The following is a 26,263-nucleotide window of genomic DNA, read 5'->3' on the forward strand; positions in this document are numbered from 1 at the left end:
CCTCAACACTGTTTACACTATTTTAATCGATCCACTTTATACTGCTTTGAATCAATAGTCAGCAAGCATTTGTAAGGCTTCGTTTGGGATGGCTTTCTTTCTGCTTCTTAAAGCAGCTTCATGATACAAAATTTTTAATTTTTATACTAGGAAACTGCTTTAAAAAACAATAAAAAAGCCGTCCCAAAAGAAGCCTAAGTGGATGCTGCTACTGTTCAACTTTTTAGGCCACCTGTGTCTAGAGCTCTTGGGGAAATGAACGTTAATTCTTTACTTGAAAAGGAGGTTTTAATAGGCTCGTTGTCAGATATTACCAAAATGTGAAATTTGACCCTATCTTGCTCTTTCTGCAAAATCTTCAAGTATAATTATTATGAATGTTTTAAAGTTCATCTGAATCTACGGAACTCAAAAGTTCAAGCACATAGCAGATTAAATTGCTCAGGCCTTCTTTCTACACTACAGTAAGTGCTCCATCAGTTTAGGCTTGCACTCATGATTTGATGTGCCTACCCCTATAGTCCTATTGAAATGATTTATATATCTTTAACAAACAATATCAAAGATAAAATCCTCCTATTTTTAAAGTTCTCTATCTCCCTCTTATTTGTGAACACAATGATGACCATGATTCACAACAACTTTGTAATTCTGATATTGAAGCATTCTTAGTGATGATGATCTAATGAATTAGAGGTATCAATTTTACTTACTAGACTGAGTCAAAATAAAAATAAAAAATAAAAATCTATCCTCATTCCCCAACTTTCACCAGGCTTCAAGGACCTTCTCAATCACTCCAAACTTTTGGTGTAGTTTGTTGATTTAAGCAGTCAGACGTCAATCTGGAGTGCAATTTTGTGCAATATATTATTGATTGCATTAGTAAATCATAAACTCTAAGACATCTTTCCTCACTACATGCTTAATACTATATTATCGATTGCATTACTAAATCATAAAGTCTAAGATACCTTTCATCACTACATGCAATAAAAAGCAAAAAGTTGAATATACAGAAAATGTTTATTAAATTTAAAAAGAATATGACGATGCCATTTTTAGTTCTAAATGGATAAGAACTCTTACTTCAACTCGGCATTATTAGGACAACCATCTGCTAATTGTATGCATGACTTTTTCCTCGCATGCATGAAATCATGCACCTTACCAAACCAATCACATGATCGAAGAGCTGTAAGTGCCTCTAAAGCAAGACTGCATAAATCAAAATAGAAAACAACATTTATGAGATGGTTCTAAAATATTGGATTGTACATATATAAGAAGTCTATTCTAATCAGATCTGGTAATTTTATTATTCTAAGATTGCATAATAAATCCAGTAGATTCTTTCTAAACAAAGAGGATAGCATGCTTGTAAACGACCAAATTAAAGAAGACAAGAACCTTTTCAAATACTATTGCAAAGACTATATAACTATAACCAAAAAACCTATTTTAAAAGAAGGTAAGACCCAAACTCACATTTCCTTAAACTTCTGAAGTTCCTCTGAAGAGTGCTTCATGTCGTTGCTTGACAAAACAGAAGATTTTTTGGCGGAAGATATCAAATCATCCGCTTTCTCATTGTCTTCCAACTTTCGTTTAGAGGAGATAATAGAGTTTTTTCTATTAGCAAGCACGATACCAGATAAGCACTCAAATCTAGGATCTTTTCTGCCATTCAGCAGATTAGAATTAGGATTGTCCTCATGTGGATTATTTAACGGTGATCTGCATCTTCCATTTCCATTTGATAAATTATGCGTACCCTGATTTTTCACAATGGCAGAGCTCTTACTAGCCACAGACGAATAATCTATATTATCTGTACTCTTTAGCTCCTCCAAACGGACTTCAGATTGTAGGATAGTCGTTTCTATGGTAGGAGATTGTTTGGCACCATTGTTTATTCCATCAGTACATGTCTCAAGCTTTGCATCACCATTTGAGATCAATCTAGGAGTTCCAAAATTCTTCAAAGTAATGGGCTTGACTTGATGATTAGTAGATATTTTACCATTCTTTGGCACAGGAAAAACATTCACTGTTGCTAATGATTTAGAAGTTTCAGCAGTGTTCTGGCATGTTAATGTGTTACTTCGATTGGAAACTGTGGGCTTCACTCCATTGCAAGGTGAACCAACTTTGGTAGATTTCTGATGTTGATCGCAACGCAAATAGAACAGAATGTATACCTTTTCTGACAAAACCTCTTGGCTGCTTGAAAGTGAAACTTGAGCATCATTGCAGCAATACCACCGGCCAAAAGCATCCTAAAGAAAATTATAAGAAATTAATTGGGCACAAAAAGTTAAGCATAATTTATGGCTCAAAACCAATGGAAATCAAGTTTGTAAGAGCTGATACCTTGATATATGCATAATAATGCCCTGATTCAGGTGAATACCCTGAGTGCACGATGCTCCCAAAAAGATTGTACTTGGGCTCTGACTCCTGTATTCGCATGAAAATAATATAAGTAATTTGAGTAAAAAAATAGATGAAAAGAAACTAAGAAAAAAGGATTTGGTGTTGGAAGGTGTAGGATTTTGGGATTTATAGATATATTAATCTCACACTAATAAGGTACACCTTATACTAAGAAAAAGAATTTTTTTAGAGTTGTAGCTCTCTTCCCAGAATTTGCGAGTCTTTCTTCCTGGTGTTGGATGGTGTACGATTTTGAAATCACCCCATGTATAAAGACTTGCAAATTCTAGCATTTCATGAAGAGAGCTACAACTCAAAACCTATTTAGATACAGAATTTTTATAGAACATAAAACTTATCCTAATGAATTTCAATTGTGGATAGAAAGCGAGCATAATGAAAAGAAAATAAAATCAAAACAAATCTAAGCCAAATAAATTTTAAAGAAATTATCAGATTGATACACCACCATGAACGGTGCAACATGCTAAAGTATCCCATTAACAATACCAAGGAAGCTACCATGTCCGAGAGCTCATGCTAGACTACGTCAAGAAAAGTCCCTAAATTCTGAACCATATCTTCTTTTTCGTCCTCATTCCTCAAAGCTAGCAAACCAAGAATTCTACTTTCAAAACAAGGATTCAACAGCCTGTTTAAGATACGTCAACCTTTGATAATTCTAAGACAATTTTTTGCTTCTTAATCTCTAAGAGATGACCTCCCATCCAGTGATTCTTCTTGACTGAATAAAAGTGCCGCTAGATAACTAGACTCCAAGTTTCTGAACGAAGTCAATTTTGTCTTCAGTTATTCTTTATGGCTATAGGTCATGTTCCACATGAACTATAAAAGGTTTTTATTTCAATTTAATTTTGATGGAAAACAACTTCTACTTAATATGCTTAATCTAAATCACGCATTATGCTTGGGAAGAGTACTCGATCTGTTTTGCATCTATTATGTAAAAATGAAAAATTTTCATTTCTTCTTGGCTGTGACCCAAAAGATCTAATAAAATATGTAAATTTACACTTTTGCAACAATTATCCAACATGACATTTTCTCCTCCACATAGTGGAGCACTAAAAGCATCCATGAACAATACATAGATCAACAATGTACGTGAACAGTGTCATGCTATAGTAGCTTTAAAAAAAAAAAACCATAAATTCTTTGACTACATTTCCGGATTCTTCATCATTCAAATAGGAAAACAAAAGGTCAGGTTTTGAAAAGAGGAATGTGCCGTACATCTCTAAGGCCAAGAATTTTTATGTTCATCTCCAAGTGTTACATGTTTTGCAGTGAATCTTGTTGATTTAACAAAAGTTCGACTTGATGACAAGACTTTAAATTACTGAACAATATTAATTTTCACCTTCACATCTTTGTAGATTTTGATCATCCTATATACACGAACAACCATATAATTTTTTACTTCATTATCATTGTTTGGTTCTGATCCTGCTATTTCTCCTTAAGATGTTCAATCTAAATCACAAATTCAAGATGACAATTGCAGTTCTCCATAATCCGTCCTTTTTATGATTTTCAATCATCACCATTGAATTGCCTTTATTTCCTTCTAAAAATCTTCTTTTGTGTTCTCCTCAAAATATACTTCTTTATAAATGTTGATAATTTCCATAGATGTATTCTTTCGATCATCAATCTTAACTAGAACTTATTGCTTCTGGCTCAAGATTTAATCTCTTGGTTCTTCAAGATTGATCACTTCATCAACACATCTTATTCATGAATGAATTCATGCTACTTTCAAGACAGTCTAACTTTTCTACAATCATAAGAAATACGACATCTTCTCAGCCATCACCACATTTTCCCACAATGAGAAAGTATATCAATTCAAATATATCGAACCAAATGGTGCAAGACAATGAAGAGATGAGGAAGATTTGAGGCAGGAAATGGCAAGGTTAAGAATAACCGTTAAAAAAACCACTCAAAGGAAGAACAAAGTCACACTTTTGAGGGTTTACAAAGAAGAAAGCAACTATAAACAAACCTAATTATATTATCTGACCTGAATAAAATGAATAAAAACTGATGTAGGCAAAGGGGGGTCAAATCAAACCCAAAAAAATTTGGTTTTGACTTCCCTTGAGCTTGCTAGCTCATTAATTTTTTAGCTAAGATTTAGCTCATTATGAGCTGGTTTTTAGTTCATTGAACTAAGAGTTAGCTCATTATGAACTATGTTTTTAGATCATTTATTAATTTATTAGTAGCTCATTATTTTGTCACTTCTTCTTCCCCTTGTCTATTCGTTTCTCGTTGATGATTATTGGGTTCCCGTGCCTTGGCTCCTTGGTTCCCACGGCTGCCTCCTTGGTTTCCTGCGGCTGGCTCTTGGATTTCCGTGCCTTGGCTCCTTGGTGTCCACGGTTGGCTGTTTCCGTGTCTTGCCTCCTTGGTTTCCACGGTTTGCTGCTGGTTTTCCGTGCTGGGTGGTTTTCCCATGCCTTGGTGCCTCGGTTCTGTGCGGGCCTCTTTGGTTTCTACGGTTGCCTCTTTGGTTTCTACGGTTGCCTCTTTGGGTTCCTGGCTGGGCTGCATCCCGTGCGTGTTGGGGGCTTTTCCGTGGCTTGTGGAGCTTGGGCTCCTGTGCAATTTTGGGGATATTATGAGTGGGCTGATGACTTTTCATATTCCCTAATTTTATTAGCTTTTAATTAATGTTTTGGGGCTTTTTGTATTCCCCTCTCATGTTTATATATAGAGTTGTTTTTTGATGTTTTAAAAAGTAAGTTTATGATGTGATTTTTGGAAAGAAACCTGAGGGTTTTTGGAAAAGCTTAAGAGCTTTGTCCACTTCTTCTTCTTCTATCTCTTGGGGAGACTTGAGAGTTCTTCCCACTCTTCTTCTCGGCTTCTAATCTTTTTCGTCTCTCCGCAAGTTCCACTCCACCTGTATCCTTCTTCTCAAAGAAATGCAACTTTAGGAGTTTATTTTGTTTGAGTCATTTGTAAGTGTCTAAAATTGTAAGTCTTTTATATTATGAAGAAAAGTTATTGTTTTTAGTTTATTCGTCTATTTTGTGTCCTTTTGTGTTTTTTCTATTACTTAGAAAAGTTTTTATTTTGTGATCAAAAATTTGGGCCCTTCCTAAATTTTTTATTACACCAATTTAGTATCTGAGCAAGTTAGGAAGTCCTAGTTTTATGAGTCGTGTGTGTCTTGATGTCACGTTAGTCATCATGTAAGTTTTGTTTTGAGTCATGTTGTCATTTGAGTTTTGGTGTCAATTGAGCAATCTCAAGCCTTGGTGTCTCTTGATGCAACGCCTTCAGAACAAAGCTAACTCATCGAGAGATGAGTTCTCAAGAAGGGGAGTTTGATGTAGGCAAAGGGGGGTAAAATCAAACCCAAAAAAATTTGGTTTTGGCTTCCCTTGAGCTTGCTAGCTCATTAATTTTTGGGCTAAAATTTAGCTCATTATGAGCTGATTTTTAGTTCATTGAATTAAGAGTTAGCTCATTATGAGCTATGTTTTTAGATCATTTATTAATTTATTAGTAGCTCATTATTTTGTCTCTTCTTCTTCCCCTTGTATATTCGTTTCCCGTGGATGGTTCTTGGGTTCCCGTGCCTTGGCTCCTTGGTTCCCAAGGCTGCCTCCTTGGTTTCCTGCGGCTGGCTCTTGGATTTCCGTGCCTTGGCTCCTTGGTGTCCACAGTTGGTTGTTTCCATGCCTTGGCTCCTTGGTTTCCACGGTTGGCTGCTGGTTTTCCGTGCTGGGTGTTTTCCAGTGCCTTGGTGCCTCGGTTTTGTACGGGCCTCTTTGGTTTCTGCGGCTGCCTCTTCGGGTTCCTGGCTGGGCTACTTCCCGTGGGTGTTGGGGGCTTTTTCGGGCTTGTGGAGCTTGGGTTCCTGTGCAGTTTTGGGGATATTATGAGTGGGCTGTTGGCTTTTCATATTCCCTAATTTTATTAGCTTTTAATTAATGTTTTGGAGCTGTTTGTATTCCCCTCTCATGTATATATAGAGTTGTTTTGGGATGTTTTAAAAAGTAAGTTTATGATGTGATTTTTGGAAAGAAACCTGAGGATTTTGGAAAAGCTTGTGAGCTTTTTCCACTTCTTCTTCTTCTATCTCTTGGGGAGACTTGCGAGTTCTTTCCACCCTTCTTCTCGGCTTCTAATCTTTTTCGTCTCTCCACAAGTTCCACTCCACTTGTATCCTTCTTCTCAAAGAAATGCAACTTTAGGAGTTTGTTTTGTTTGAGTCATTTATAAGTGTCTAAGTTTGTAAGTCTTTTATATTATGAAGAAAAGTTGTTGTTTTTAGTTTATTCGTCTATTTTGTGACTTTTCTATTACTTAGAAAAGTTTTTATTTTGTGATAAAAAATTTGGGCCCCTTACCAAATTTTTCCCAAATTTTTTATTACACCAAAAACCGAACTGTCTGAGCAAAAACTTTCAAAAACTCTGCTTTATCCAGCTGCTATTGTGTCGTCAATAGCACCTACTAGCAAGTTTAGGAAAGACTCCTTAAATTCTTCACAGTATCTTCTTTTTCTTTGACCAAAGAGCAAAACGTCAAAATAATTATATCTAGCAAAAGTACTTACAAAGCAATCTTAGGATAAAATCACATAATCACAAATTAAAATTTTTAAAAGCATGCCTCCACAATTTTTATTAGACCAAAAAACAAAACCACAGGGAAGATGCAATTCAAAACACAATAAATATTTAGTTGTTTTTTAAATGATTCAAAATTAAGCTTCATATGCTTTGAAGCAATGATGGCTATATATACATAGAATGAGAGATATAGAGATAGAGAGAGACAAAGAGTTAGTTAGTTAGTACCCATATAAATAATACATAATTATATATAACCTATACCATGCATCAAATCATTATCAACAATTTAAATACTTGATAAAAATTAAAAGCATAAGGCAAATAAAGCTCATAAACATACAAGGATGAAGACAAATCTCGCAATTCAGTTTTCCAGTCGAGATAGATTTCTCCCTCAAGTTTTAAGTTTTCCTCGACTGGATATCAAAAACAAAGGCTTGATTTAGGACTTGTGTAAGAACCAAATGATAGGAGTAATCGGAGGAAAGAAGTATGCTTGCTTGAAGATCTAATATATACTAATTTAGAAATCTAATGCATAGTTTTCCTATTACAAAAAAGGATCTATATGTGTTATAGGAATTCCAAATAAAGAAGATATACATTGATTTTTATTTGTGGTTAATGGTTATAATTAAACCTTCCCATAATGTTTTTTTTTCAAGAATAGATTTAGATTTATTGTTATGGGTACACCCATTTGATTAAATAATAATAATAAAAGATCTAGTTTTCTTCATGGTACTAAAATTGATTAGAGTCTATGTGTTTTTGACATGCTCCATACTCATTCAAACCTCCAAAAACACCCAATTTTCTACCTCTTCTTCTTCCTCTTCCACCATGTCTGAAATTTCCAAATCTACCCCAAAAGAAATTGATTTCATGAATCCGGACAGCAAAATATTGGAAAACTCCACAGTCCATTGGACTCGTGCTGGTTGAACGGAAGAAACTATATAAAGTGGTCATAGATTATGATGACCACGACAGAAAAGGGGAAAATCTTCCACTAGACAAGTGTTCCTCCAAGTCCTAAAGATCCAAAATTTATACTATGGCATGAAGAAGACACCACAATTATGTGGTGGCTTTCAGACTCCATGTTGCCACGAATATGTGGACCTTACATATTTCTAACTAAAGCTATTGAAAATTTTGAAAGGCAATGAGATAGACCTAATCAGATCAAAGATATTGCCTTCATTTACAAATTCAAGATAAAGCTCTGAACAAAAGTGAGATAACTTATATCATTAAATATTACAAAATAATGAATGTTTTTTGCCCGAGTCAGACTACCATCAAAATTTCAAGATGAAATGTGTAAGGAAGTAATAATTCTCAAATTATATGTGGAAAGAGAAAGGATCTTTGAGTTCCATGTACCCTCGAATAATGAAATTTAATCAAGCTTGTGTTCAAATACTTGGAAAAGAAGCCATGTAGTCCCTTGATGAAGCCTTCTCCTATATGCGGACCGAAATATTAAGAAAAAATTGTCATGTTATAAGTATCAAATTTAGAAGAATCCATTAGTGAACAAAAGGAGGAAAATTTGAATTTGAAAGTCTAATTGTTACTGAATATGTTAAGAAGATGGGACAAAAATCTTTTGTGAAGACAACCCCCATGGTGCAACTATAAGAAAAAGAAGGAATGTAACAAGAAAAAAAAACTATTGGAAACTTCATGAGAGCCCTCAAGGCATGGGTCGTGGTGGAAGATACAGGGAAATTCAGCAAAAAGAATTGGCACATTACCCCAATAGTGAGAATAAAATTCATAGAAGTAGTCATAGCAAGGTAGGAAGACTCAATCTAGTGGAAATTGAAAGGCAAAGAAATTTTCTTAACTCATTCAAAAAGTATTCTAGATCATGGTCTCTTGGTCAAAATGATAAACCTCTAATTTTTATGTTTTTAGCGCCTCAAATAAGTCTTTCTCTAAGACATGGCTCATAAACTCAAGTGCAACAAACCACATGACACACTCAATGAGTTCCTTTCAATTGCAAATCATGTCCAAGCAGTAAGTAAATTAAGAATGACAATGCTCCATTAATCACAGTTGTAGAACAAGGAACAAAATATCATTTCTCCGTCATTCATAGTTCAAAATGTGCTACATGTTCCTACTCTTACTATGAATCTGTTGTTCATTAATATAATAACTAGGACTCATAATGATCATGCTCTTTTCTTTGTTGATCATTGTGCTTACTAGGTATAGGAAAGATAATTAGGCAAGCTAGAGTGAAAGATTGGTTGTACTTTCAAGAAGATAAGAGTAAACATAGTGGTCCTTTGTTTATTTCTTCTTCTTTTTTTTAAATCAAACAAAGATGATATTTGGAATTCTTATCAGTGTTTAGAGCATCCATCATTGAATATTTCCTTCCATATTAAAGAATATTGATTCTGAGATTTGCGATTTTGTATACATCCTTAGCATTACAGCTAATATAATCGAAAATGTTAGGGTTTACTACAATAAAAAATTATCATCATTCTTTAAAAAAAATGTATTATTCATCAATCTTCATGCTTTGATACTCCATGACAAAATAGAGTGATCGAGTAAAAAATAGACATCTCCTTGAAGTTACCGGAGACCTACTCTTTTAAAATCAAGTTCTACAAAGACATTAGGGAGAAGCTATTCTAACTTCTATGTATTTTACTAATAGAATGCCCTCACAAGTCATTCATTTCAAAATAGAATGATCTCAATTCTACTGCTAATCAATAGCAGCAAAAGAAAGTTATATTTTAAAAACTAAGTTTTAATATCATCATATTGAACAACAACAACAAGCATTTATCCCACTATGTGGGATCGGCTACATGAATCCTTTTTCTCCGTTTTGTTCTGCTAAGAGTCAAATTCTCATCTAAATCTAATAAATAAATGTCAATTTTAATATTGTATAACCAAGTCTTTTTAGGGTCTACCCCTACCTTTCTTAATATAAGTCAAATCTAATAGATCTACTTTCCTAACCGGGTCATCGGAAGGCCACCGTTTTATCTGACCAACCCATCTAAGGCGGCACTCTAATCTTATCTTCTACTGCTACTCCAACCTTTTCACATATACGCTTATTTGATATCGTGTCTCTAAGAGTAAAGAAACTCATCCACTTGAGCATCCTCATCTCTGCAGCACTTTTTTTTATCTCTGCAGCACTTAACTTAATATTATGCTTCTCTTTTAATAGCCAACATTCTGCACCATAAAGTATTGCAAGTCTTACTACCATCTTATAGAATTTCCCTTAAGTTTAAGAGAGACTTTCTATCACACAACAAGATGCATTCCTCCACTTCAACCATCCAACATGAATTCTACTCCCCATCTATTTCACCATCACTCTAAAAAATAGACCCAGATATTTAAAATGTGTACTCTTATTAATGACTTGATCAAGACTCTAAGGTTGACCTCCATAAATCAAGTTTACCCTCAACTCCCTCTCTAGTCTTATCAACAAGAAGAATATCATCAGCAAAAAGCATACATCAGGGTACAACCTCTTACAAATGTATAGTGAGAACATCCATGACTAAAGCAAAAAAGTTATGGGCTTAAGGCTGATCCTTGATGTAATCCAATTGAAATAGGAAAATACTTGGTCAAACCACCTTGTGTTTGAACACAAGTAACAAAACCTGCATGCATATCCTTAATGACTTTAATATAAGCATTATTAACCCCTTTCTTATATAGAACTCTCCATAGTACTTCTCTTCAAACTTTATCATCTTACTCAGGAAGCTTAAATAAAATTAAAAAAGGTCTCCTTATTGCTATTGTTTCATGCACTAAATCATCAAGTTTCCTATTAGTACGCACTTAAAAAAGTTTTTAAGGTAGAAATTCACCAAATCATACCACTCAAAGCTACTAAAACATACTGAAGCAACATACCTGAGCAGATTTGTACATATAGTTAGATAGCTCTAACATCTCCTCAAATTCAATGCTACGGTTGATCTTTCCACCATGAACACCCTCAAACCTCTGAAGATTAAAGGTGCAAACAAACTCAGATTGCATAGCCAATAAGTGAAAACCAAAAAAGAATGCACCATAATGATAGAAAGAAAGAATACCTTGAGCTGGATAACAAGCACATTCGGAGCTCGAAGTATGAACAGCTGCTTTTTGGCAACAGATAGTTTCTTACACCTATCAGAAATAATTATGAATCATCATACCTTACCAATCTTCATCTAACAGAATGCATAGAAAGAAATAGACTCCGTCCCTTACCTCTCGCAACTATACTTATTGCCACCATCAAGAATCTCAGCTTGAAAGAATCTACTAAGGGCTTCTCTGAGAGAGTTGCTCTCATAGAGATCAAGACTTACATCCATTATTTCATCAGACTTATTTGACTCACCTTTGCAAGAAAGGCACTTCAATTGGCTGAGCAGGGAACCCCCAAAGATTTGATTCATGATAGTACTCGTTCCCGACACCTCATCCTTCTTTGCTGTGCCATCATTGCCGTTAATAGCGCTTCCATTGCAAGCGGTAGAACGCCTCTTGAGTATCTTAAGGCAGGTATTATGGCAGGCATCAATGACATATCGAAGAAATTCATGTGCGTCCTCTTGCCTGCCCCATCGGAAATGCTCCGAAAAGACGTTTAGGCATTTCTGGATCTTCGAAGGGGCATCGAGGTGGCCGTCCAGTTTCAGCGAACGAGCGATCTGCCGCTCGAGTATGCAGAAGGGACACTCCTTCTTCTTATTCGCAAACAGCCTCTTGCCTGCCAAAAATCCGACAAAGAATAAACAGGAAAGCGAAAAAAAAACAGAAGAAATGGATCACTAGAGGAAGAGGAGATACGGTACAGAGAGAAGAGTGCTCGGAAGAAAGGCAAAATTGAGCGAGGGGAGGAGTGTAGGTTAAACACTGTAGGACGCTATTGAGGTAACAAGAGTTGCCGAGGTTTTTGAGTCCCAGCGGCGGCCTCCGTCTCTCAGAAACGCACTGCTGCCATGCCATTTGCAGACCCATAATCAACCTCCACGCTTCTCAAACTCCAACCCGACCTCCTCTTCCTCCTCCTCATCCGATCGCATCGTCTCCACGAGCAACGAACGCTGTTCTTCTTTGCCGCCGGCGATTACGCCACTACCTTTTTTTTTCTTCTTTCCACCGCCGAAGCCAGAGAAGGAGATGAGGTCGGCCGATGGACCCGCGGCGATTTGTGTTCGACGGTATGGAGTGTGGAAGGGTAGTAGAGAGATATAGAGAAGAAATGGGGGGTTTTGCCGGGTAGGGACGACGACGCCTCGATTGGTTGCCTTCGTCCGTCTTGACCTATTCCTTTAGTTCATTTTATGTAAATATCTGTTTCATATGCCGGCAGGGAACAACTGCGGGCCGATAAAATTTCCAAGTACTTCAAATGACCTTTCTTACAGCCCAGCCCAATTACAATATCTGGACCTCAAGATTTTTTTTTTTTTTTTTTTTTTTTTTTTTTTTGAAAGTTAAGTGCATAACCTCATTAAAGAAAACTAGTTAATGTGTAAAAAGAAAGATATAAAGGGTAAGAATTAGGGGAGAAAAAATCCCTAAAGACCAAAAACAAGACAGCACCTTTCCGCACCAAAATACACATGACAAAAAGAATAACATAAAATAAAAGATTTGCAATGAGAGGGCTCAGGAAAAAAACATATTGTGATAGCCAGATGAAGCACAACTCCCCCGATTGCGAGGACTGCCATCAAGAAGAAATCAGGTTGCAAAAGACCACCGTCCAGGGGGTAGCAAAAGCAATCTAGCATCATTGCCCCCCAAAAATTACAAAAACCGTCTAGAGCCTGCCAAAAACGAAAACCAGAAATCCAATAGCCAACACGGTAGCAAGTGGAAGTGATCCAAGTCCCAAAATTCAGTGACAGAGAACAACGGTTAGGTTTGTAACCGAAAAAACATACCCTTATAATAGATCCAGCAATATATTCCCTTCCTTCCATTTGTAAACTTTAGAAAAAACTATTTTTTTTATTTTAAGGGAGATCATAGAATGACTAGAAGCAGATTGAGCAATCCTCTTCTCGTTTCTTTCCTTCAACACATGGTAACTCATACAGCAAATTATGAGGTAATAAAATCTTTTTGATTGTGAAGAAGAGGTGGGACATTCATCAACCCAATCAAACAACTACAACAAGTTAGGCCTAAGCAGAATAGAAGAGCATGCATGTATTAAAGAGGTGATAATGCTATGAGTGTAAGAGCGTTCAAAAAAGAGATGCATAGAGCTTTCATTGTAGGAATGGCACAAAGAGCATGTTAAGTCCACCAAAATATTACGCTTATTGAGCTCCATAGAAGTTTTCAGGCCTCCCACTAAAGCCAACCAGCTGAAAACCGTGTATCTCAATACATGGCCCTTATGCCAAAGAAATTTAGACCAATGCAAACAGGTAGAAGTTTGTAGAATTTCGTGAGGAATTCCCTAAATTTAGCATTAGCTAAGTTACCCCATAAAAGGCATTTAGAATCTTGCTCATGAATATTAACCCTGAGAATCTCATCAGTAATAGCCGAAGGTAAGAAGCATGGGAGACACCAACTCCTCCCAACAATTAATTTACTAACAGAGGAACAACATAGGGCCAGTTGGAGAGAGGCACATGAGCAATTTAATCCACCAGATGATTTTCCATTACACCAATAGTCCCAAAGAAAATAAAGCCTACATTATTTCTTAAGGGTTCGTTTGATATAATTTTCTTATGGTTTTCTAAAGTAGTTTTTTGTTATAAAAATTTCTTAAAAGCAGTGAAAAATTGGTGGCAAAAAACTATCTCAAACAAATCCTAAGACCTCACATCATTCTCATGTCAATTATTTCTTATTTGATTAATGCTTTACATTAATGTTGTATATTCACAACACAAATGCTAGCATTTAACACCATCCTATTAATGTCATTTACACTTTATTTGAGTTTGTTTTTTACTGCTTTCTAAAGCAGCTTTCTAGAGCATAAATTTTTTGAATTAAAAATTTATTTACTAGAAAACTACTTTAAAAAATAATAAGAAAATTATCTTTGGCTTTGTTTGGGAAGGCTTTCTTACTGCTTCTTAAAGCAGATTTCTAGTACAAAATTTTTAATTTTTATAAAAGACATCTGATTTAAGAAGTAGCCTTAGACTTCATTTGGGACATCTTTTTTACAGCTTTTTAAAGCAATCTTTTATAAAATTTTTAATTTTTATACTGGACTTAACCCCGTTAGCCGAGGTGCGGGACCGTCTGATCCAGCACAGTTTTGAATCAACTGTGGAGATCACGTCGGACGAAGGTGTTAGCCATGGGATCAAAGCCGCCGTTGAAAAAATGCTGAGGAACAGCTAGATCTGAACCATTGATCGTAAGATAACGATCAACGGTTCAGATCTTACGTAATGTTGAGGCTACGTAACCCAAACCCTAATCTAAGAAAACACCTCGTTCTCTCGATCGACTTAGTCGATGTTGATGAAATTTTAAACTTATGTTCTATGGATGAAAAAAAAAATCATGGGGAGGTGTTTTTGCAGTTTGAAAAGCGCTTTTAATAAAGTTATTTAACCATATGTGTACTGACCTAGGGCTAGAGTTTTAGAAAGTCTCACTATTCGATCTTTGAGATTTGAATTCGGTTGAGCTTGTAGACTGTCCACAAATATTTCTCCTGTTGAACTTGAGGTTTGGCAAGCTATAGATCGAGCTGAGGAAGCCTTGGTCGGATCTAGGCTTAGTTCGTCAGAATCACATCGCCTGTGAGGTTTGACCGGTGGGAATAGCTGAAAATTTGTTAGGGTTGTTAAACCCTTATGAACTATTACGAAGCTAACCAAGATAAGGGATGAATCGGATATTTAAAATTTATTTAACTAAAAAAATTATAACTTATAGTATAAACATATTAAACCAATAATATAAAGATTAATCAGAGATTTTACCAAAGCAGATAATCATAATAAAAATAAAGTGTGGAAAATAATCAGAAAAAATAAACCATATTTATAGTGGTTCGGTCCAACCTGACCTACATCCACTCCTTGGAGGCACCATCCGAGTATTGTACTAAACCTTTAGTGACTCTCTTTTAGCCCTTACAGCTAAGAGGAGAAGCCCTTGCAAAATCACTTCCACCTTTTCTAGTACGGCAGAGTAGCTAGGTCCTTTGACATCAAAGAGATCTTCTTCTTCCCAAAACTTTCCTCAAGACAAACCTTGAATCTGATGGTACTAAGGTGCAAGCTTGTCAGACCAACTGTGTGAAATCCCCTCCACACTCCCTTGAAACCCCTGTTAACCTCGATTTTGCCTAGACATGGGCATGGTGGACTGAGTTGACCAAGTCAACCTTTGACTTGGTCAACCCAAGTCTTAATGGGTCAAAATTAACCCATTAGGCCCATTAAGAATCTAATTTGAATCCAAATCAAATCGAATCCGTTTCATGGCCCAATAACTCTTCCCCTTTGACCTATTTGATTGGGTTGACCAGGTTGACCATTGACTTGGTCAACCTGAGTCTTAAATAGGTCATAATGACCTATTTAAGTGGATTTAAGGCCTCTTCATTACAAATAAAAGCCTCCAAGCATTTTTAAATTCAAACCACGGCCTAATTAGCCTGGTTTCCCTCCTAATTAATCAGAGATCGAATCCCAACCGTCCACCTTAGGTCTAGGGGCTTTAAATACTAAAAATTTTGTCCAATTTTGAATCTTTTGCTCTTGCTCGATCTAGAGACCTCAGGCTCTGAAACTTTGCGAGAGCACTCCCACCACCCTCCTTGATCTTTCTCAACCTAGACCCGACGTCCCAAGCTCTCCGGCGGTGAAAACTATGGCGAACCGAGGCTATTTCCCTTCCAATTGACCTGTTCGCCCGGTGCTCTTTCGGAGGTCCACAGGTTTCTGGCAACTACGGTGGGACCAGTTTCTCTCTCCATCTTTGAATTCTATATTATCATTTCTTGTGTGTACTCCGGGATTGGTAGTCCTTAGATTAGGTCCGTCCCACTCTTAGTTAGGGTCTTTCCTTAGCTAGGGTTCTTTTTCCTATAGCTAGGGTTCCCTCTACTCTACTTCTTTCCAGCCTTATAGGCTATTTCCTTCCCTATCAATTCCTATCTACCTTTATCAAATCTCTATCAAATTCTTCACTGTTTCTTGATTTTGATTCTAACTAATTCTTTTCACTTTCTTTTCTTGGCAGCAGTGTCATGGCTTCCTTCGTACCTTCCGTTATCTTTCCTTTCGATTCGGACACGCGGGTGACTCTCCCTGAGTCCCTGCTTGCTAGTCCGCCAGCTAGAGGGATCACTTTTGGTTCCTTCACTGACTCGGCCTTCGTCACTCTTGGAGGGCCGATCCCGGCGGAGGCTGCTTCATTCTCTCCTCCTCAGAGGAGAGGACACGCAGCCATGAGACCTTTCGGATGACCAGCTGCTCGGCAGACAGCCCGGGCACCTGCTCGTTGCGCAGCCAGTGCACGCTGTGGCTAGGTGACCAGTGCCTAAGCCACATCCTGTTCCAGTTGTTCGTCTGGCGATTAGGCGTCCAGTGCCTGTCGCTCATGCTGCACAGGTTGGTCTGGCCCCTCAGCGCCGGCAGCCTGTTGCTTTTGTTCCCCCTATTCGTGCAGCGGTCAAATGAGCTGCGCCTGTCGCTCCTGTTGCACAGGTTGCTCCGGCCCCTCAGCGCCGGCAGCCTGCTGCTGTTGTTACTCCAGCTGTTCCGGTGGAAGTACCTTGCGTTCGGGTTTCCCCTCCCGCTTCCACTAGGAAGAGGGGTGCCCAGACCGAGGTGCCTTCACCCTCTTCTGGCTGGGATTCTATTTTTGCTCGGCTTTCTCACTCCGAGATTGCCGGGCAGACCCCGGCACTTCCGGTTGTCCCTGTTCCCCCTGCCACCCAAGCAGTGGGTTCAGATGTCCCTTCCATCTCCACCTCCGGCCTTGGGAGAAGGACTCGGAGGAATAAGAATATGAGGTTGCGTTTAGCTGCGTCCGAGACAGAGAGGCAGCATATGGTTGATACGATAGCTCACCAGGAGCTAGTTCAGAGGATGGTGGCTCCCAAGCAGCGGAGACCATGACTAATTGCAATTGCACCTACCCCAAAGGTGATAGTAGCTCATGAGTTAGAGGCGATCCAAGGAGGACGCTTCTCTTTACTAACACATAGTAGAGATGAGAAAAATGTTACCCGCATTGCGGCGGCCCCTCCTGTTACTACTACTTTACCCCAGGCTAGGGTCCCCAGGGATGATAGTGTTTGAGCCCTCTCTCAGAGATTCGAAACATCGTCCGCCTAGCTCGTAGCAGAGAGCCTATTAGTTGAGAGAGGTTACTCCGATAGATCTCTCAGACTACCTTCTAGTGAGACGACAGACTGCAAGACGACTTTACAGATGGTAGAGAGGACAAACACCTCAGCAGCTGACATATACAGTTCCATTAGTTAGGCCGCCAGTAGTTACTCCTATAGTAGGACGACGTCCACATCGTCGAGGATGGAGACAGCAGCAGGAGCCTGCCCGGTCTCAGGTCAGTTCAGTAGTGGTAGCCCCAGAGCAGCCAGTTACCCGTACAGAGCCCCGTCGCAGTAGACGAGTTTGGAGATGTCGACAGGCGGACACCCTTGCTGAGCCAGTACAGTCGGTGGAGACAGTACGACTAGTCAAGCCAGTACAGTCAATGGAGACAATACGACCAGTCAGGCTAATACAGTCAGTACAGTTAGTCGAGGCAGCTTGACTAGATGAGACAGTGTAGTTGGCAGAGGTAATGCAGCAGGCAATAGTTACTACCGGGTCTGAAGCGGTATGCTGGGTCTGAAGCGGTCCCAATGACTTGTGATAAGGATGCAATAGTTACTCCTGTTGGGTCACTGGATTGAGTTGAGAAACCTTTAGCTCCCAACACTCATAGGATCACTTCCCCTATGAGTCCCTACATAGAGGCACTCAGTCGGATCTTTTTAGAGGATGAATCATTCAAGGATGAGTCAGATGAGGATGTACTAGTACACCAGGTCTATGAGACTACCCGTCGAGGTCACTCAGATGAGCAGAGAGAGCCCGAGGACCAGGATGAGCAGGAAGACCCCGAGGCAGGAGGGTCTTCGAGATCAGTAGCTACGGACACCACAGTCTTGCACTTACAGACTCAGATGGTCGCTAGGAAGATCCATCTCCAGGATAGTGATTTGGCACGGCCTTTGGACAAGGCTACTCATGCAGTTCAAATGATCTCCAGTCCCAGCCACAGTCCTAACCACAGTTCCAGCCACAGCGACAGTCAGAGTTACAGTTAGAACAGTAGTGGCAGATCACTCCACAGTTCTAAGGGAGAGTGGCAGCTAGCACTCTCCAAGAAGACATAGCATATGATTAAGTAAGCTGTACAGAGTTCAGATGTAGTTGAGAGGAAGCCTCCCAATGCCAAGTTGACAGTTGCCACTCCAGCTTCTTTGTCAGCACTTGTTTTATTTTTTTTTCTTCTATTGTAGTGCTAGATGAGCACATTTTCTTTTTGCTTCTAATTGTACTAGAAAAATATGTTAAAAAAATGATGATTGTAACCTCAAAAGGGAAGATAGATCCCCTTCCAGCACTTGGGCTGAAGAACCTTGTTCTCCTTTATGTTGATGATTAATCAATACAAGAAAAAAATGATGATTTGCAGTTATGATTGACTCTCTTACTTCTTCTAGCTTTACTAGCTTTGTAGTGATGATTCATGAAAGTGTATGATCTCTCTATCTCATCCTAGGGGTGGAGAGATTTTTTCTCTTGAACTAAAATCTTTTTCAAATTGAAATTGGATTTAGAAGTAAAAATTTTCTTTATTATCTTATGATTCTCTATCTCATAGGTAACTATAGTATATTGATGAATAAAACTTCATAATTTTCTTAATCAAGCTATTCATTCTTTTTAGAGGATAGGATTTGTTTTGTATATCCTTCTTCCTTACTTAAGAGAAGTAAGTCTTCTTCTTTTGTATTTGGAAGATGATCTTACAACTGAGAAATAGTTTACTTTTAGAGATTTGGAAAAGGATGCCAGTTATAAAAAGTGAAAAGAAGCGCAAAGCGTCAACAATGAAAGATACACAAAGTGTATCAAGCAATTAAAATTTGTACAAAACACATGAAAGTTGATAAAGTGGCTCAAAGAGCCCAAAAGTGTTAAGTAAATGGCTTTCCTTTCTAGTAAATCTCTAAATCTCAGAAAATCTATATCCTTTTGATATTTTGATACTTGAGTCTGAAAATTATGATTTTGAAATCATCATTATACATTGATATCTTATAAGATATAGAGTATACTCTCATACAAGAAATTAAGAAAATTAAATTTCTTTTTTTAATTTAATTTTTTTTTTTGAATTAGATTTAAATTCAAGAGAGAAAAATACTCATATAAGTGAGATGTCATGATTTAGCTAGTATAGAATTTGATCTGACTTAGTAAATTTAAATTGAGGTTCTTTTTAAGATTAGAGGGAGTTAAGTACTAAACTCCTTTAGGATATGTGCTCATTTATTACTTTTGACTCGGTCCACACCCTCCCATATTTGTTAGGATCGATGATGTTGATCCTTTATTAGAAAGTGAATTGCTTCTTCTTGTCAGTCATACTCTGATAGTTGAAACTCCAGTCCATTCACATGAGTTGAATCTGATCGGGGATGTCGTAGTCTTTTTATATTAGACTCTTTTGAAAGAGGATACTGGGTTCATACCCACCCATGTTAGTCAAGTGAGGTGATAGTGATCCATTATCCCTATGAGATTCTCTTCCTCCTGTCATTCCTGCTCTGATAGTTGTAGCCCTCAGTCCATTCATATGAGTTGAATGTGATCGGGGATATCAAAATTATTAGTTTAGACTCTCTAGAGGTAGGATACTGGGTCCATACCCTCCTATATTAGTTAGGAGTGACAATGTTGATTCTTTATCCTAATTTTGATTTTTATATCAATTTTGTTATGATTGTGGTCCCCAGTTTTGTTCATGTGGTGAACATGGTCTGGGTTATCAAAACCATTCACTACCCCTATCTAAAAAAAAATTATATATGATAAAAGATGGGAGCTCTTAGTAGAGCAAAACCCGGTTGCCCTTGTTACAGGAGGAACCCGGTAAAACTCTCTGAGAGCACAAATTTCTCAGTTTTGTTCATGTGACGAACATGATCTGGGTTATCAAAATCATTCACAATCCTCATAAAAAAAATTATATGTGATAAAAGAAGGAAACTATTAGTAGAGCAAAACCCGGTTGCCCTTGTCATAGGAGGACCCCGGTAAAACTCTCTAAGAGCACAAATGCCACAGTTTTATTCATGTGGCGAACATGATCTGGGTTATCAAAATCATTCACTATCCTCATTCAAAAATATATATGTGAATAAAAAGAGGAAAGCTCTTAATAGAGCAAAATCGGTTGCCCTTGTCATAGGAGGAACCCGGTAAAACTCTCTAAGAGCCCAAATTCCCTAAAATTTCTCTTTCTCCTTCTTTGAAACATTTTGATGATTTCTTCAAGGTTGATTCGACATTTAATTGGTTATAAATATTTATGATTCAAATAATTTTATTTGCTAGTGATGTGATACATCATAACCTAAATGTCAACGCCACTACTTTGTGGCTTTGGGTCTTTCTGAGGAAGGACCAATCCCCTGCTGCTCATTTTTGGCAGTCTACCTCCCATTCATGCACTGTTCTGAGCTGCTATAGTAGTCCTATGAATGTGGTAGTGTCACTTTTACTTGGCACAGGGTCCTACCCGAATAGGGTAGGTGTTACCACTGTGACTTTTTATTGATCATTGATTTTACTCATGATTATTATACTAGGTGGCAGATGTGCTCTCCTGTCACCTCAGATTATTCCCTCAGTTGTGATGTAGTACATCTGCCCATAGATGTTAGCATCACCCTTAGGAGTCCTGATTTTCTAATAGAGGAACGGCTCCTTAGTTTCTTTTTGCACCTACCTCACCATTCATACACTGCTCTGAGCTACCAGAGTAGCCCTATGAAGGTGGTAGTATTGCTTTTACTCCCCACAGGGTCCTACTTAATTAGGGTAGATGTTACCACTATGACCCTTCTGATATTTTATCAATCCTATTTATGATTGTTGTTCTCAGATAGTGAGTGTGTCCCCTTACTACAAAGAGCTGCTTTTCTTGTAGTGATGTAGTATACCTTGCCTCGGATATTAACATCCCTACTCTGAGAACTTTGAGCTTCTAGCAGAAGATCAGTTCTCATACTCTTTTTCATGACCTATCCTACCATTCATACACTAGGCTCAGTCGCCGGATTAGTCTTATGAATGAGTTGAGGCCACTTTCACTTCCCATAGGATCCCACTAGTTTGGGTGGGTGTTACCACTATGAGATTTTGCTTACTCAGAGTTATTGGCCTTAGTGGAGAGGGTCTCCTTCGCTACTTTGACCTTTTTTCTCCTACTTGGTGATATGGAGCATCATGTCTTAGATACTACCATCACCTTTTCTTTGAGCTTTGATTCTCTAGTAGAGAGTCAGCTCTTCCAAACCTCTTACACTTATTTTTCCATTGAGATCCGACTCCTAGCTGCTGGAGAGGTCCTTTGGATGTTTTTGATACTATTTCTACTTCTTACAGGGTCCCCATCAGTTAGTATGGGTTTACCACTGTAGCCCCCTTGAGGGTAGCTTTTGCTAGGCATAATCCTACTTTCTGTAGTAGAGGTGCCCCCTCGCTACTTGAGTTCCTTTTACTCCTTTGGAATGAGATCGCCTCTTTACACACTTTACTGTCTGTGTATCACTTCCAACTTTCTTGGGAGATGTCGTTCTGATGACTTCCTCCCCTTTTGTGTAGGGTTAGAATTCCCTAGGAGATCCTGATAGCATCTTGATACTCATGGCCACAACGATTTGTCCTCTATCATGTGGTTACCAGAGCGCCAAAAGGGGTTCCCTAGGTGGCTCTACCCTTAAAATTATCCCATTGACTTACTTCTTTCTCCCTCACATCCCTACACCGATACGTGTCAGGTTGATGTTGAGGTGACTTTTACCTCCTATCCTGCTGTTTGAAATGAACAGACAGGTAGTTGGTCTTACTTGGTAGAGATGACCTGATAGAGCACCTGACAGGTACTCATCGTCACTCTAATTGTCCTGTTTTGATCAGGCAGGCATCAGAACTTGACTCTTTATTCACTCAGTTGAAATGACTGAGTGGGTATTGAGCCCTTCTTCATTTGCAAGACCGAGCTGGTGGAGCAAATATTGAAGCTTACTTGGTTAAAGTGGAGCCTTGCCAGAGCACTTGGAAGGTGGCCCTTACCACTCCTTTTACCTCGGATGTCCTGTAAAAGACTAAGCAGGCTTCCACCTCATGGTTCATGAGCTTCTTGCTGAGGTCAAGCAGAAGTAGTGGCCACCCCAATCCACTGCTCCGGAAGGAGCAAGAGGGGTGGGATCCTTTTCACCTTCTGCCCGCTGTCTAGATGCGGTCAGCCTGGTAGTTGGTTTTACCATACCGTTGAGTGAGCCTGATAGAGTCCCTAGGAGGCGCAATTCCTCAACACCCCTTTACTCGGATGTCCTGTAAAAGACTAAGCAAGCTTTCACCTCGTGGTTCATGAGCTTCTTGTTGAGGTCAGGCAGAAGTAGTGGCCACCTCAATCCACTGCTCCGGAAGGAGCAGAAGGGGCGGGATCCTTTTCACCTTCTATCTGCTATCCAGATGCGGTCAGCCTTGTAGTTGGTTTTACCTTACCGTTGAGTGAGCCCGACAGAGTCCCTGGGAGGCGCAATTCCTCAACACCCCTTTACTCCGATGTACTGTAAAAGACCAAGCAGGATTCCACTTCGTGGTTCATGAGCTTCTTGCTGAGGTCAGGCAGAAGTAGTGGCCACCCCAATCCACTGTTTCGAAAGGAACAAGAGGGGTGCGATCCTTTTCACCTTCCACCCTACTGCCCAGATAGCGCCAGACAGGTGGTCGGTCTTACCTTACCCAGTTGAGTGAGCCCGACAGAGTCCCTAGGAGGCTATCCTCAACGACTTTTTACTCTGGATGTCCTGTAAAAGACTACGTAGACTTCTACTTCATGTCTTCTTTACTTTTACTAAGGTCAGGCAGATGTATCGAATCACCCCAGTCCACTGTTCCGAAAGGATCAAGAGGGGCGGGATCCTTTTCACCTCCTACACTGCTGTCCAAATACGGTCGGGCAGGTAGTTGGTCGTACTTGGTAGAGAGGGCCTGACAGAGCACCTGGCAGGAACTCCTTGCCTTTTTCTCTGAGTGTCCTGTTCTGATCAAACAGGCATCAGACTTCGTGACTTGCTTTATTTGCCGCCTTGAGTTGGTCAAACAAATATTGAGTCACCCCAATCCACTGTTCTGAGATGAACAGGAGGGGCGGGATCTTTTTCACCTTCTATCCTGTTGTTTGAAATGAACAGACAGGAAGCTGATTTGACCTACTTGGTAGAGAGGGCCTGACAGAGCACCTGGCAGAAACTCCTCGCCACCCTTTTCCCTGAGTGTCTTGTTCAGATTAGGCGGACACCAGGTCTTGTGATTCATTTGTTTACTGACCCGACTTGGTCAGGCAAATATTGAGTCACCCCAATCCACTGCTATGAGATGGGCAGGAGGATATGGGACCCTTTCACCTTCTATTCTGCTGATTCGATATAGACAGACAGATAGTCGGTATACTCTTACTACCTTACTTTTGGTTCTTCTCTTGGCTCTACCCTTGCTACAGGGTAAGGCCAGAGGAGAATCTCTTTACCTTTTTCACCCTTGTGGTGATCCTTACTTTTGGTTCTCTCTTTAGCTCTGCCCTCGCCATGGGGCAAGTCAAGGAGAGACCCCCTTACTTTTTCACCCTCGTGGTGACCTTTACTGTTGATTATCCTTTTTGATCTGCCCTCACTATAGGGCAAGGCTATGGGAGAACTTCTTTATCTTATTTTCACCTCTATAGGTGATCTTTATCGTTGGTTCTATCCTTGGCTCTATCCTTGTCAAAGGGTAAGGCCATGAGAAGACCACACTACTGGTTCATCATTTTGGTGACACCTTGCATGTGTACTGCTGCTTTTCACTCTCTCTTAGGCTCTACCCTCGCTGTAGGGTAAGGCCAGGAGAAGAGTTTCCTACCTTCTTTCACCTTTGTTGGTACCCCTGACACTCTTGTACTCCTCACACTTCTTTATGTGGCTTAGTCGGTTAATGCCAACACGAGCGGTTCACTAGTTATTCTCCACTCCTGTTAGGGGTCCATTTATTGATCTCGATTTTGCCTAGACATGGGCATTGTGGACTGAGTTGACCAAGTCAACCTTTGACTTGGTCAACCCAAGTCTTAATGGGTCAAAGTTGACCCATTAGGCCCATTAAAAACCTAATTCGAATCCAAATCAAATCGAATCCATTTCATGGCCCAATAACTTTTCCCCTTTGACTTATTTGACTGGGTTGACCAAGTTGACCATTGACTTGGTCAACCCGAGTCTTAAATAGGTCATAATGACCTATTTAAGTGGATTTAAGGCCTCTTTATTGAAAATAAAAGCCTATAAGCATTTTTAAATTCAAACCACGGTCTAATTAGCCTGGTTTCCCTCCTAATTAATTAGAGATCGAATCCCAACCGTCCACCTTAGGTCTAGGGGCTTTAAATACTAAAAAATTTGTCCAATTATGGATCTTTTTGCTCTTGCTCGATCTAGAGACCTCCTTAGGCTCTGAAACTTTGCGAGAGCACTCCCACCACCCTCCTTGATCTTTCCCGACCTAGACCGACATCCCAAGCTCGTCGGTGGTGAAAACTCCGGCGAACCGAGGCTATTTCCCTTCCAATTGACCCGTTCGCGCAGTGCTCTTTCGGAGGTCCACAACCCCCTCCAAGGATCTTCTCCCTCTCTCAAACTCCACCCTTTCCTCTCTCCCTTTCAAGTTCTCTTCTAAAGTTTTCTCCTGAATAACAAAGCTACAATGGTTGTCAAAGACATTTACCAAGTGCCTTGACAAAAGCTTAAATATAGGGCTTTAAAAAACCCTAAAAATCAATCTTGGCGGTAAAGATTATCCATGGCTATTTAATGATCATCCCGTATAATGTGCTTAAAAAGAGGGCTTCAGAAAACCCTAAAAACTCAATTCTGGTGCTAAATATCATCCTAAATGATTGTAGGATCATCCAGTATGATGTGTAGAATTTGACCTGATAGTCCAGGATAATATCAGGATAGTCCTGGACGATCAGCTGAAATTTATATAGATCATCTAGGACGATATTGTGGATCATCTTGGACAATTAAAAGAAAAATTATGATATTTTATCTTGGATGATTTAGAAAAATCAAATATGTCTGAAACATCATCCAATATGATATACTGATCATCCAAGATGATATGATTGAATAATTTAACCATAATTAGTCCCCAAATTACATGATCAATTTAGGAATGATTAGTATTGATCGTCCACGATGATCTAGATCATCTAGAATGATTATAATAAAATTTGAATCTTAAAATTTTGCCTAAATTATTATTAGCGGCTATTTTCCAAGATCATAATGAATCATCTTGGACGTTCAAAATCATCTAGTACGATCAGTTCAATGAGTTGATCATCTTGGACGATATAAATCATTCAGTACGATTAGTTCAAATCTTGAACTTCTAGTTTTGACTCAATCTCACTCTCCTTGAGTGTATGTGTGCAAGGTCACCAAGCAAGCATATATCTTTACAGGACTTAACTCAAGAAATAAAAAATACATTAATGATATTACAAAAATTATTACAACATAACCTATTTTACTTAATCTTGAGCATTGAATCTTTATTTGATGGTGCATGGTATTCCTTAAAAGTTAGTACACACACAAATAAAAATATATTACAAATATAAGTCAATAATATGATGTGAGCTATAATATTTGTTATCATCACAAATAGAAACTCATAAGCTCGAGTTATAACAATAGCTTGTGAAAGGTGGAAGGAGGCTATGGGATCTCACACACGAGAGTTATCGGACTTAGGGGGCTTGGAGAGAGAGATAATATAAAAGTCCTTTTCAAGTAACCCTAACATCTATATTTATAGCCCTAAGCTCATGATGGATGTCTA

At 38.8% G+C, this 26,263-nt stretch overlaps 1 protein-coding gene across 2 annotated transcripts in view; it reads right to left on the minus strand.

The window, feature by feature from the left end:
- Nucleotides 1-12,398, minus strand: part of LOC110116438 (ubiquitin carboxyl-terminal hydrolase 25) — a 42,080-nt gene extending 29,682 nt beyond the window's left edge. For both annotated transcript variants that reach the window (XM_028699555.1, XM_020850006.2), the window contains exons 1-7: nucleotides 11,918-12,398; nucleotides 11,328-11,832; nucleotides 11,168-11,243; nucleotides 10,983-11,075; nucleotides 2,374-2,460; nucleotides 1,489-2,279; nucleotides 1,090-1,218 (exon numbers count right to left, since the gene is read on the minus strand). In XM_028699555.1, coding sequence (XP_028555388.1) covers nucleotides 1,090-1,218; nucleotides 1,489-2,279; nucleotides 2,374-2,460; nucleotides 10,983-11,075; nucleotides 11,168-11,243; nucleotides 11,328-11,832; nucleotides 11,918-12,083 — 1,847 coding nt within the window. In that variant the 5' untranslated portion in view covers nucleotides 12,084-12,398. The remainder of the gene's footprint in view (nucleotides 1-1,089; nucleotides 1,219-1,488; nucleotides 2,280-2,373; nucleotides 2,461-10,982; nucleotides 11,076-11,167; nucleotides 11,244-11,327; nucleotides 11,833-11,917) is intronic.
- Between the last annotated feature and the right edge of the window lie 13,865 nt (nucleotides 12,399-26,263).

The sequence above is a fragment of the Dendrobium catenatum genome, unplaced genomic scaffold (assembly GCF_001605985.2).
Source record: "Dendrobium catenatum unplaced genomic scaffold, ASM160598v2 fragScaff_scaffold_1338, whole genome shotgun sequence".
NCBI classification, from domain to species: domain Eukaryota; kingdom Viridiplantae; phylum Streptophyta; class Magnoliopsida; order Asparagales; family Orchidaceae; genus Dendrobium; species Dendrobium catenatum.